Source organism: Phyllosticta citriasiana (assembly GCF_038021145.1).
Source record: "Phyllosticta citriasiana strain CBS 120426 chromosome Unknown IWZ02scaffold_2, whole genome shotgun sequence".
NCBI lineage: Eukaryota > Fungi > Ascomycota > Dothideomycetes > Botryosphaeriales > Phyllostictaceae > Phyllosticta > Phyllosticta citriasiana.
In genome coordinates, this window is record NW_027117279.1 from 1,665,414 (window position 1) to 1,677,518 (window position 12,105).

At 55.6% G+C, this 12,105-nt stretch overlaps 6 protein-coding genes across 6 annotated transcripts; 3 read left to right on the forward strand and 3 right to left on the reverse strand.

Moving 5' to 3' along the window:
* Positions 1–1,462: 1,462 nt before the first annotated feature.
* IWZ02DRAFT_135485 (glycosyltransferase family 34 protein) lies at positions 1,463–3,475 on the forward strand. Its single transcript, XM_066761676.1, has 3 exons — positions 1,463–2,011; positions 2,060–2,348; positions 2,398–3,475. Exons 1-3 carry the CDS (start codon positions 1,561–1,563, stop codon positions 3,161–3,163), a joined length of 1,506 nt encoding a protein of 501 aa, XP_066626300.1. The 5' UTR covers positions 1,463–1,560; the 3' UTR covers positions 3,164–3,475.
* Positions 3,476–5,027: 1,552 nt separating this feature from the next.
* On the reverse strand, positions 5,028–5,833 carry IWZ02DRAFT_442533 (uncharacterized protein). Its single transcript, XM_066766967.1, has one exon. The coding sequence runs from the start codon at positions 5,363–5,365 to the stop codon at positions 5,033–5,035; it is 333 nt and encodes a 110-aa protein (XP_066626301.1). The 5' UTR covers positions 5,366–5,833; the 3' UTR covers positions 5,028–5,032.
* Positions 5,834–6,010: 177 nt separating this feature from the next.
* Positions 6,011–6,500, forward strand: IWZ02DRAFT_442535 (uncharacterized protein). Its single transcript, XM_066766968.1, has one exon. The coding sequence runs from the start codon at positions 6,112–6,114 to the stop codon at positions 6,352–6,354; it is 243 nt and encodes an 80-aa protein (XP_066626302.1). The 5' UTR covers positions 6,011–6,111; the 3' UTR covers positions 6,355–6,500.
* Positions 6,501–7,028: 528 nt separating this feature from the next.
* IWZ02DRAFT_135569 (major facilitator superfamily domain-containing protein) lies at positions 7,029–10,091 on the reverse strand. Its single transcript, XM_066761677.1, has 3 exons — positions 9,247–10,091; positions 8,300–9,198; positions 7,029–8,249 (listed from the first exon to the last, which is right to left on the reverse strand). The coding sequence occupies exons 1-3, from the start codon at positions 9,636–9,638 to the stop codon at positions 7,486–7,488; spliced, it is 2,055 nt and encodes a 684-aa protein (XP_066626303.1). The 5' UTR covers positions 9,639–10,091; the 3' UTR covers positions 7,029–7,485.
* A 32-nt stretch (positions 10,092–10,123) lies between these two features.
* On the forward strand, positions 10,124–10,837 carry IWZ02DRAFT_135590 (uncharacterized protein). The gene has a single exon (XM_066761678.1). It carries the CDS (start codon positions 10,191–10,193, stop codon positions 10,755–10,757), a length of 567 nt encoding a protein of 188 aa, XP_066626304.1. The 5' UTR covers positions 10,124–10,190; the 3' UTR covers positions 10,758–10,837.
* Positions 10,838–11,440: 603 nt separating this feature from the next.
* On the reverse strand, positions 11,441–12,091 carry IWZ02DRAFT_135606 (uncharacterized protein). The gene has a single exon (XM_066761679.1). The coding sequence runs from the start codon at positions 11,944–11,946 to the stop codon at positions 11,593–11,595; it is 354 nt and encodes a 117-aa protein (XP_066626305.1). The 5' UTR covers positions 11,947–12,091; the 3' UTR covers positions 11,441–11,592.
* Positions 12,092–12,105: the final 14 nt, after the last annotated feature.

A 12,105-nucleotide genomic window follows, 5' to 3' on the forward strand; every position in this document is an offset into this window, starting at 1 on the left:
GCGAAAAGTGGAGTGCTTTGCGCACCGCACGCTGGCAGACAAGGCTGGTGGTCGGATGCGCAATCCGAAGATTGATTTGGACCATTCTTTTCTCTTGGTGCAGGACATGTACAGCGCGAGCAGCGTCGTCGATTGGTGCAAATAGCATGCATGCATGGTGTTTACAGACATGTAGGCGCCGGGGCATGGATCAATTTGGTTGGCTGTCGAAGCGCCGCAGAGTCGAGGATGCCTGCTGGAGATCATGGTCACCATGCCAGCTCGCGTTAGTCCATGCGCCAAAACGAACTCCAAGACGAGAAGCCTCAGATGAATCCTCGAGGATGTCTGCTGCTATCAATAGGAACACTGCCGACACTGCAGTATTTGGTTGGGCCTGTCCCAGCTGTTGTGTTGTCTGTGTTGCTGCTCTCAGCAGTCATGACGTCCCTCGGGCCCACCGGCTGGTGCGTTTCGTCTTGGTTGCCCCGCGTGGAGGACAAGATGGATGTGGTGGAAGAGCCATCGAAGACACCAAAAGCCGTTGACGGCGCTGACTCGGAAAAAGCATGAGCTTCTTGTCCGGGCCTGATGGTCATTTAATCCTTCAGCCCCCGGATTCCAAACTCTGGCCCTTATGTCTCCACTCCTCGGCGGCCGACGCAAGGAGTGAAGTGACAGTGTCGTCCTCTGCGCCATGAAACGCGGCGGCCAAGGCGTCAGGTTGTATCATCGCCCTCGCCTGATGTGGCCTTCCAACTGTTCCCCGCCGCAGGGAACCTCCGGATCTCTAGGGCATTGCCGCCAAATGTTCTCAGTTTAATTTCCCGCCAAGCGCATTCGCCCTCGGCCATCTCTGCTTCTTGATGCTCATCGCGACTCCATCTGCTTCCCATCCAAGTCCAAATCCTCGAGCCAGTCGCCCCGCCCGCCCTCGCAGTGCCCAGGCACGCCGTCGACCTCCCCTCCATCCCTGTCCTCGAGCCCGGACCCTGGCATCGTGCTGCCCCAAACCATCACCTCATAATCTCGACCACTTCCGCGACGTCGACTCTACTGCTGCTGGCCTGGCGCTTGACTCAATCCGTCCTCGACAACGGCCGCTACCATTCGCCTGCCGCTTCAGCAAACGCCATCCCCAGCCAACCGAGAGCGCCGTTCGCCCGAGTCAGAAACCTTCTCTGCGGCAGCTTAATCATCCCAACGCCGCCAACTTAACCCTACGCCCACCCCTCTCCCGACCCAATATATCGCTGGGGCGGTGCGCCGGCCCACCACTCGCTCAACCTGGCGACTCCAACCATCTCCTCGTCCGCCTCCACCCACCGGCGCCGCCGTTCGTCGGTCGCGAGGAGTGCTTCTCCACTGAGCGTCGTGATACCTGAAGACACACCCGACGCCGCACCACCCGCCCATCTACAACATCGCAACCGAAATTCTCAGCAGGGCGCCTCGTCGAGCCTTCCCGAGCGCAGAGGCTTCAGCCAGCCGCTTCCTGCCATTCCCGGCACGCCAGTCTCTCCTGTCGTGTCTGGGCCTGGCAGCGGCGGCGGTCTGCTACCCACACCCACTACGGCTACCATGTCGCTGTCGCGCTCTCCATCTCCACAGCCCGGCGGCGGATGGTCAAGTCCAGGCCTAACAACACCCATGAGTCCATACGGGAGCGGGAGCGGCAGTGGCGTGCGCAGCGTGAGTCCGCGCGTCAGCACTTATGCGGCATCCAACGGCGCGCACAACGTCACTTGGACTTCGGCCAAAGCGAGGAATGCCGAAGTGCGCGCCTTTTCCCCCCGAAGCAGCAACTTTTTCCAACGACACCTGCGACGGATATCAGATGGACTACCGCTGTTTGCAAACGGCGGGCTACACAAGGCCGAAAGGGAAAAGGCCGCACAGCCGTGGGCGCCCCAGAATAGGGCCGGCTATGGTGACTTGCCAACCTGGATCTGGCGACGGCTGCGCATGCTGAGGTTGAGATTTTTGCTTGTCATTTTGGTGCTGATTGTCTACTTTTTACTACATATACCCCGTAAGGAACTTTACCATGCGTGGCTAGCGACTGCTAACAATACGACAGCAATTGAGCGCATGTACAATCGAAGTCTATGGTTTGGCGGTGGTAAAAGATATGTGGTGCTCGTGGCGGCAAACGTCGGTGGAGGAGTCATGGAATGGAAGGGCCCGCGCGAGTGGGCGATTGAGCGCGACAGCGTCAAGAACAAGAAGAAGTACGCACGGAAATGGGGTTACGAGTTGGAGATTGTGGACATGAGCACGAAGAAGCGGTATGCGCACGAGTGGCGCGAGAGCTGGGAGAAGGTCGACACGATTCGAAACGCGATGCACAAGTATCCCGACGCTGAGTGGTGGGTGCTCTCCCAGTTGACACTTGGGATTTATGCTGACTTCGTGCAGGTTCTGGTGGCTAGATCTCAACACTTTCATCATGGAGCCCTCCTACTCTCTCCAAAGCCACATCTTTTCCTCATCCGCTCTCGAAAATCAGACCTACCGCGACATCAACCTTTACAATCCGCTCAACATATCACATCCTCTTACAGAACCCTACCTTGATCCCCTGTCACGTTCCGCGACTGGCGACAACAAGACTTCTTCAATCAACCTGATCGTCCCACAGGACTGCTCGGGGTTCAACCTTGGATCCTTTTTCGTAAAACGCTCTACGTGGACGGACCGCCTTCTCGACATTTGGTGGGATCCTGTCGGCTACGAACAGAAGCATATGCAGTGGGAGCACAAGGAGCAGGACGCGCTCGAATACCTGTACGCAAATCAGCCGTGGGTGCGGCCTAATGTAGCCTTCATCCAGCAACGCCGCGTCAACGCCTTCCCGCCAGGCGCCTGCGCGGCGCCGCCTCAGCCCAAGCCCAAGGCGGACGGCCAGGAGGGTGAAGAAGAGCTCGAGGAGGGCATCGACCCTCTTGTCCACTACTCGGAGCATGACCGCGATTTCCTCGTCAATATGGCTGGTTGCGAGTGGGGTCGTGATTGCTGGGGCGAGATGTACCACTACCGCGAGTTGAGTCGCCGCTTGAACCGCACATGGTGGGAGCGCACCAAGGAGTTGTTGGGACGGTGGTGGCGCGGCGCCAGCGGTGACGGCGTGCGGGATCCCGCCGAGTGGCTGCTGGCTGAGAAGAAAGGGGACGCGAAGAAGTAAAGAGGAGTGCTTCCTGCGCCAGACCGGGGTGGAGATTTGCGATGAGAGTATCGACATATGAAGACAGATGCTCTAGGGGGCGGAGCGGAGAACGGGAAAGAGAATGGATCCTCGATACCCCCTTTTCGCAACGCTCTCGCCCATCATCATTGCTCCCGGCTTGTATTCTCTTCGACGGCCCATCTGGAATACTTGAACTTGACTTTGGGGCATTCCATGAAGGCGACCGGCTGGCAACATCACAACGCCCAAATCGGCACCCACATCCGCGCAAAAGTTTTACACCACACCTCCTCGCCACAACTTTCTCACACAGTCATGTATCTTCCCTCAAAAACGTCGTCATCCATCAGCAGCGCGATGGATTTGAAGCGGTCGTTCTCCATTTTGAGGTGATTCTCTTCTCTTCTATTTCTTCATTTCTTCTTCTCCACCTGTCTTACTCTTCACCCTTTGTCATGTTATTTTTCCAACCCCATCCTCTTATGGCGGCGTTTTTTCTTATCATGCTTGGCTGGCGACGACGAGGTGTCGTTATGATTCTGATGGTTTGGGTTGGATTGGCACGTGGGATTGGTACGTGGGCTGTGTGTGGCAGGGTGGGGACGAAGAAGGAGAAGCAGTTTAAAGAAGAGGGGGAAAGGTAGGCAGGTAGGTGCGTAAGGTGGCAGTAGGGATAAAAGGAGGAAAGACGTCTGGAAGTGGTTGAGAATGAGATGAGGTCATGTAGTGGACCAACCGTTGAGGTCGACGGATGAATGAGTGTGCATCGTGGATGCAAGAATGCAAGAATGCAAGAGATCTGGTCGTCATTGACGATAATGTGTTCGACAAGAATGCGAAAGAAAGAGTAGATGCGCTGAATGTGAATTCTATCGTTGCTTCATCATCTGGCATACTACTTATCTCTGATTCCGACTGACCAACCGACCTACCGACCGACCGACGAAATACCAAGACAGCAGTCGTCGCTGCTGGCTAGGTAACCTAAGCCATGTATGGAAATGATGACAAGACGACGGACGACGACGACGACGACGACAACGCAGCAGCACAGTACAGTACGTACGTATGTGCAAGGTAATTAGAGTGTACCCACCCGCACAGACGCCGCCAACGGTACGACGACGGCACGGGACGGAGCGAAGCGAACCTCGCTCCCTCCCTACATAGCTAATGTAGCCCTTGCGAGTCGAATCACCGACCAGGCAAGGCAAGGCAAGGCAAGGCAAGGCAAGACAAGACTAGCGAAGTAGGGCTGGCGAATGCAACAAATGACGAGTTGTTTGATTATTTGGATCGACTGGAGGTTAGGGAGACTAATTTGTGGCGCCGAGTTTCGGAAATGTGAGACGAGACGAGCGAACGAGAGAGAGAGAGGGAGAGAGAGAGAGAGAGAGAGAGAGAGAGGAAGGATGGAGGGGTTTATTGTGATCGGCGGGGGGGTTTTGGTTTGGCGTTGCGTGGGGAGGGAGGGGACGGGAGGAGTGTGACGTGTGCCGAGCGGGCACGGCAGTAGGTTGGACTGGAATGGAATGGATTAGATTGGATTGGAATGTTGGTGGTTTGGTGAGTTGAAAGTGAAGAGTGAGTGAGTGAGTGAGTGAGGGACGGGAGGGGGAGAAGTGGTGGTGGTGGTGGTGGTGGTGGTGGTGGTAATGGTAATGTTGTAACGAAGGACACGATACATCTGCGCCTTGGGCATTATTGCTGACCCGCTGTGATGATGCTTTGGAGATACCAATAGGTATATATGCCAGTCTGGTAATTTTCTTGTCTGCCAACTGCTCACTCACTCGCTCGCCAAGTCTCGCACAGAAGTAGTACAACAAAAAATGCCAAAGAAAAAAAAAAAAAAAAAAAGGTATCTCACCAAAAAGTAGTAGTGGTGGTGATGGTAGTTTGGTACAAAGCACTAAGCAAAGCAAAGCAAAGCAAAGAGAGAGAATTGATTGCAAAACGCTGAAAACAGAAAAGAGGCCGTGGATACATGGAACGAACAAACGACATTCTAAAAGCCGCACCCAAGAGAAGAAGAGGAGAAAAAAGAGAGACGCGACGAATGTCTAAGGTATGTATGTACAGTATAACAATGGATGGACACTTTTTTTTTTTTTTTTTTCCCCTTCTTTCGGCAAAAAGCAAGCAAGCAAGTAGGCAAGCGCCAAGAAATGGCCGGTGTTGTACGTGTGTGTCCATCATTGATTACCTAGAGCAGAGCAATAACAGAGCGAGCTGATGCCCTGCTTCCGCCGGGTTCACCAGCACGCCCCGTGGTCGCTTGCTTGCATCGCGCGCGGTTTTTGCCACTTGTGGTTGTGTTTTGCCTGGTGATTGATGACGACGACAGTGATGCAGTAGGTAGTAGTAGTAGTAGTAGTGGTAGTCTCTCATTGCCTCTCTCATTGTCTCCTCTACTTCGAGCGCGTTTGAATGAAATCTTGTCTATTGTCTGTCCATGATGATGATGATGATGATGATGAGTCCCAACGGATGCAAAGAACAAAGACGGCCAGCCAGCCAGCCAGCGAGGCATAGAAAGGAAGGAAGATGTTGTGGGGTTGGGTTGGGTTGGTGAGGAGGAGCAGCAGCAGCAGCAGCAGAGGCAAGATGGGATGGATATGACCCAAGGGGAGGCCAGCCGTAGGTTGCTTGCTTGCTTTTGCTTGCCTTGCTAGCTTGCAAACTTGCCAGCTTAAAAGACTGCCAGCAGCCAGCCGAGCGCACCAACCACGGCACCGCTCAAGACGCCCATCTGCACGCCAGCAGCGTGGACGGCGGCGCCGGTGCTCGAGGCCGAGGGCGTGGCCGAGGAGCCAGAGCCAGAAGAGCTGGATCCAGACGAAGAAGTGGAAGACGAGTCCGAGGTAGAAGACGACGAAGACGCCGAGTCCAACGTCTTGCTGCTGCTGCTGCTGCTGCTGTCGCTGGACTTGGTCTTGGTGGCCATGCCACTGCTGCTGCTGCCACCATCATCGGTGCCGGTCTTGGACGCCGACGCCTTGTCCGACGCCGTCTCGGTGCCGTCGACGTCTGGCGTGTTGGTAGCGGAGCCGGGCGTGTGCGTCGCGGCACCATCAGAATTGTTGTTGTTGTTGTTGTTGTTGTTGTTGTTGTTGTCAGGAGTTTTGGCCGCAGCCGTGGCCGTAGAGGCGCCGCCCGTGGCCGCAGTTGGCACAATCGTCTTGTAGGTGGGCGTCTCGGTGGGCGTGGCGAAGCTGGACCCGCTGTACGTGTAGCCCTGCGGCATCGTGTCGGCGTCGAAGCTGTCCGGGTTGTCTTGGTACGACGAGGCGGCGCGCGCCGCCACGCCGTGGTGGTTGGCGACCTTGTTCAAGTCCAGGGCGGCGACCGGGGCGGCGGCCAGGAGGGCGGCCGTGGTGGAGACGAGGATGGCGTTGGCGCGCATTGTTGGCGATTGGGTGTAGCTGTGGTGGTGTTGGGAATTTGAAAAAGTTGAAAGGACGGAAAGGGGTTTTCTTTGTTCTTTTTTGATTTTGCGGGTGGAATGAAAAAGATTTTGTGCACAAAGGAATATGTACAAAGTGGGTGAGAGCGAGGGGTAGACGTAGGTTAGGGTGAAGAATGCAATGCAATGCGGTAAAGATTGTGAGGCCAGCACCAGGGGGATTTAAACACAGATAAAAAGAGGGAATCGGAGGAGTGCCAGCAGCGCGTGTTTTGTACAAGGACAGAAGGGAAAAGGAAAGAGAAAGAAAGAAGAAAAAGGAGCAAGACAGGAGAGAAGAAATGAATGAATGGGCTTTTCGAGCAGGGTGGATAATGAGGTCTGGGGATGTTGAGCCACCTCCGGGTCAGAGCAGCGTCGGCCCAGCCTGAAACAAGCGACGGCCCGCCCGATTGGCTGCGTTTGGCGTGTTGAAACTCGTTGCGGCCCGCTGATTGACGCCACGCACGCGAGATTGCCTGCGAAGGGGAAGACCAGCCAGCCGCAACTCGTCGCTTTTCCGACGTCTCCTCTCTCGTCGGCCTCCGCCACTCAGCTCTACATCTCTAACAGTGTTTCTCCATCGTGACTCGCCTTCTCTCGCTCGCCACTTGTCACTATATTCATAGCCTCAGGCCTGCGCCATCCAAGCCTGAAATCTACAAAGTCCGCTGTCTGGCTCCTAACCTCTTTTTCACCGGCACGACTGCCATTGGCCATGTCTTGCATCTGTCAATGCTCTCGATTCATCACCCTCTGCGGTAGCCAGTCCCCTTTTCCGTAACCTAATCCGATGCCACACCACCCGCCCTTGAGGAAAAGAATTTAAAAATCTACAGTTGAAAAGGAAGAAAACGTTCCGCCCGCGTCATCATCATATCTCTAGCTTCTCGTCGTCGCCCCCGTACCCGTTGGTCGCTTGTTGCTGCGTCCCCGTCTTGGTCTTCTCCAACGTCGGGATCTGCGGCGTCGCCATGGGCGTCGTCCGCGTAAAGTAGCTGCTAATCTCCTCCGAAAACTCGTCGTCGTCGTCGAAGTTGTACTCGCCCTTGGCCTCCTCCATGGCCTTGCGCTGCTGCCACGTCTCCCAGTCGCCCCGCAGCTCCTCCACCTTTTGCTGGTAGTCGAGTTCGGCATCGTAGTGCTTGCCGACGCCGCGAAGGCGCTCCCACACCGACAGGTGCTTGGGGTGGATGGCGATGCCGTGGTAGTCGTGCTCGCGGCCCGCACGAATGTACGTCCACCGGCGCTCTTGCTCCTTGAGATCGAGGCCGGTCGTGTCGGGGAGGAAGAGCCACGTCAGGATGGCTCCCGCAAGACCGAACCACGGAACAACGTAGAACTTGGTCTGAGTGTCAATGTAGTTGTACAGAACCGCCGCGAGCAGAGCTCCGAGCTTGCCCATGGCGGCTGAGAAACCGTGGGCCGTGGCGCGGATCGGAGTAGGGAACACCTCGGCAGCGACGAGGAACGTGACCGAGTTCGGTCCGAACTGGTTGAAGAAGGACGACAAAAAGTACATGGTCTGGAACTCGTGAATGTGCTCCTTGGTCGTGTAGTACTCGTAGTGGAAGGCGGGAACCACAAAGAGGATAAAGTCGAGCATGAAGCCGACGATCATCATCCACTTTCTTCCGTCTGTTGCTTGTTAGTGCTTGTTGGTTTGGTGGCAGCGGGTAGTAACTTACAGAGCTTGCTGTCAATGAGGAGAGATGCAGCGTAGTAACCAACCAGGGACACGGCGACGTTGATGAGGTTGTACTCCCAGGTGACCATGACGTCCTTGCTGGTCGTGATGACGCTAATGAACTCACTCTGGAAGAGCTTGTTGCCGTAGAAGAAGACGTCGTTGGCGAACCAAGCACCAGCGGTCGCAATAATACGGGGTCCAAAGTACGAAAAGGTCAGGCGGAGAGACTGCGTGTCGTATCCAGTAATGTTTTGCTTCTTCTTCTGGACGGCCAATTGCTTGCCGGCAGACTTCATCTTGTACGCACGGTAAAAGACCAGCCAGAGCGTTCCGACGGCAGGGATGAAGAAGGAGACGCGGTACGTCCACTGAGCATCGCTCGCGGCGTATGGTGGTCCGCTGTAGCCGTGGGTGATGCGCAGGAGAACCATGAGGATGACAACGTTGATGAACTGACCCCAACCTTGCATAAGGAAGGCCATGGTCACCTTACGACCACGGTGCAGCCTGTCCTCGCGAGTAGAGACCTTGCCGGATCCGACAGCGTTTTCCATACCCGAGGTGGCAGTCATGGGGTATTCACCACCGACGCCAATGCCGTAGAAGAAGAGGGCCCAGACGTAACAGATGATCCATCCGTTTTGAGTGAGACCCCAAGCGGCGGTGAGCATGACCAGTCCGACGAACATGATGACAGCGTCCTGGATGAGACCCCATCTGCGGCCGAGCCAGTCGCCAATGACGCCGACAATGATTTGACCGACAATGATGCCGCAAATCTCGAGATACTCAATGGCGGCGATCCAGGTTTCGCTGCAGATGGCAAACGTCTTCCAGCAAGACTTGAAGGCGTTCTGGAAAAGCGGTTTCACGTTGCCAATGGAGAACAAGACATAACTGCCTCAACGTTAGCGCAGTTTCAGCGAATTCAAAGCGCGCACTTGCCCTTCGAGCAACAGACCCATGCCAGGAATGATACAGTTCTTGAAGTAATAGCTCCAGAGAGTGTAGGCTCCGACGAGCCAGCCAATTGGGGCCAAAAAGCCGGTCCAGCGCGCACCGGCGTCCTTGTACATTTGCCAAAATTCGTTGGTCTCTTTCTTTGCCTCGGCGCCGTCGACGCCAAGGACGAATCTAATGCGCTGGGGAATGCCCATATCGGCCCAGTAGACGCCATTGCTGTCGTAGCTGTCGTCGGGGCGAAGCAAAAAGTCGAAGACGCCCTTTTCGGTGGGGCTCATGTTGTAAATGTCTTGGGTTGCAACGTGTTGGCCGCCCATGTTGGGACCGTGAGGAGCGGCCAGGCCATAGTCACGGAGCGAGCTGTCGGCAGCCATTGCACCCGTGGGACAGCGCGAGAGGGCTGTGTGAAGGAGGAGGGAGTCCGGTGGTGTTGCAAAAAAGACGTGGTGGGGCGGCAGAGGTCAGAAATAGGCAGTTGGTCGCGTGTGTAAAAGCCGGCGCTATTCCAAGGAAGGGGAGGGGTTCAACGGCTGCGTGTGGTCCAAGTACACGGAACTACTGTAGCCAAGGAGAGGCCGGGGTGATGCTTGGTACCGAAAAACGGTCGAAGGAACACCAAGACGGCGGCGCCAGAATTGTGATGCAAACCAATGCAGGAGGTTGAAGACGGAGAGTAGAGCAGAACAGCAACGGAAGGAATTGGGGAATTTAATATATACAAAGGAATGAGTGAGTGGGTGGGTATGTAGGTGTGAGGCAAAGTCAGTCAGCAGTTAGGCCGACGGCGTGCGATGGAGGAGACGGGGGAATTGGGAGAGGGCTGACGGGATTCGGGGGGGGGGGGGGGGGGGGGGGGGGGCAGAAAAAATAAGGCGAGGGGGCTGAAGCTTGTCGTCTTGGCCGGAATCCAACGGCGCAGTGGAGTCATGAGGGTTGTGATGGGCGAAGATTCGCACTTGCCAGAACGAGCGCTGAGAGAAGATGAGGTGGATGGTGAAAACCTGCAAATCCCCGCCCAATCGGAAGCCCCAGAGCCACCTCGTGCGCGAAAAGGCGGGTGCGACTCGACGGCAGAAGGTGGAGCCCTAAGCAACCCAACGCCACCATCCATCCATCCATCCATCCATCCATCCAGGGTCTGGCCGTCAACACCACCACCACCACCACTACCACCATCAACGAGATCACACCATTCTCCCGCCGCCCACTGCTGTACCACTGATGCCATCCACGCTGCCACCCTCACGGCTGCGCCGGCACCAGAGCCCTTCCTTCTTCAGCCTTCTTTTTGTTCCACGCAGCATTCCATGCAGCCACCGTCATCCCGACTACCAGGCCACCCATGTCCCAAACATCCAGTGCTGTGCTGCACTTGGCCGACGCATCCCCATGGAGGAGCTGCCTGTCCGAGCGTCCAACCCGCATGTCGGACGGACATGCTGCTCTTCTCTCGCCAGACTCCACCAGTGTCCGCGTTTTTCCGCTGCAATTGAATGTGCACTCTCTGATCCTTCTCCGGCTTGATCCACCTTCTTGGTTCTGTCTCTCTGGACCGCCATGTCCTTGATAGTGTCCCGCCCACGACTTCATCCGGCACCCATGGCTTGTCTTCTGACAGCTCCTCGGGCTCGACATGGACACGCCTGTCACTGTCACTCATCTACCCGTCTCTCAGCGTCCCCCGATGGCCCCGCAACCACTCTCCTTGTCCATATCCCCCACGTGGGTCGATTGCTGTCTCTTATCTTCACTGACGTTTCTGCGCCGCAACTCCTTGACAAATCCATTTCTTCTCGTTCCGACAGCTGACGATCCTTCTGATGTTCACGCCTGTCTTCATGTCCGTCGTCGAACACGAGTCGCTGGCCAAGACTCCAAGACTTGCCCAGAGCACATCCCACGCCTGCTGTTGGTGCGCTGTAGACGCCCAGCCTGCCACAACATCTCACTTGGAATAATGCTGGCCGTGGGATGAGGCTTGTTTTGCGCCATGGCTGATGCTTTTTCTCAGCCCTGCGATGCATGTCGATTCAAGTCGTGGTGTTTGATTCGACCGCGCCGCTGCACCAAGGCCGTGTTGCAAAACTCTGCCTCCGCCGCATCGGAAAATGTGCCAATCGATGCTCCATTTGTCCACGGCTAGTCATTCGCTTCGAACCGACCGGGCTAACCGATGGGATCTCCTTCGTAGCTTCATGCAGGGCCGTGGGTCGAGACGCTTGATCGATTTTCAGGGCTGACCACTCAACGCAGCAAGAACAGCGAAGAAAGTATGGCGGCAAATCCCATCCGCTTGTCCACGTCCACCACCATGGGGGAGCAATGTTGTCAAATGCATGGTCTGCGGTTTTCATCGAACTTTGAAAGCCTGCGCCGCCAGAAATCCCGGACTTGTGTGGACCAAAGCCAGATTTGACGTACGAAGAGTTGGTTTGAGAAACTATCGTCGTGGCCGACGCTCTTTAGATGTTGAAAAAGAAGTATATGTATAATGTGCTTTTTCGAAAGTGTTTTTGAAAATGCCGCACTGCAGGAATGCAGTGCATCCAGAAATCTGAATCTTTTCCAGGGGTGGAATAGGTCCCTTTCTTGAAGCCAAACTGATTGTTCAAGCATGATACTGACAGCGAAGAGAAAACGGATTGGAAAGAGAAACGAGCTCAAAAAAAATCGAGATAACATTCGTGAGTCGTGCAATTATACCTACTGTTGGCACTGAGATGCTGCCGAAGATGGGAGCACACGTCTGCTTGTCGCATGTTGTCCGAGGGCCTTGCCTGAGATGGCATAGACGAATCCTGGTTACCAACGGCTTTCTTGTGAACGGTCAAAAGATGTCAA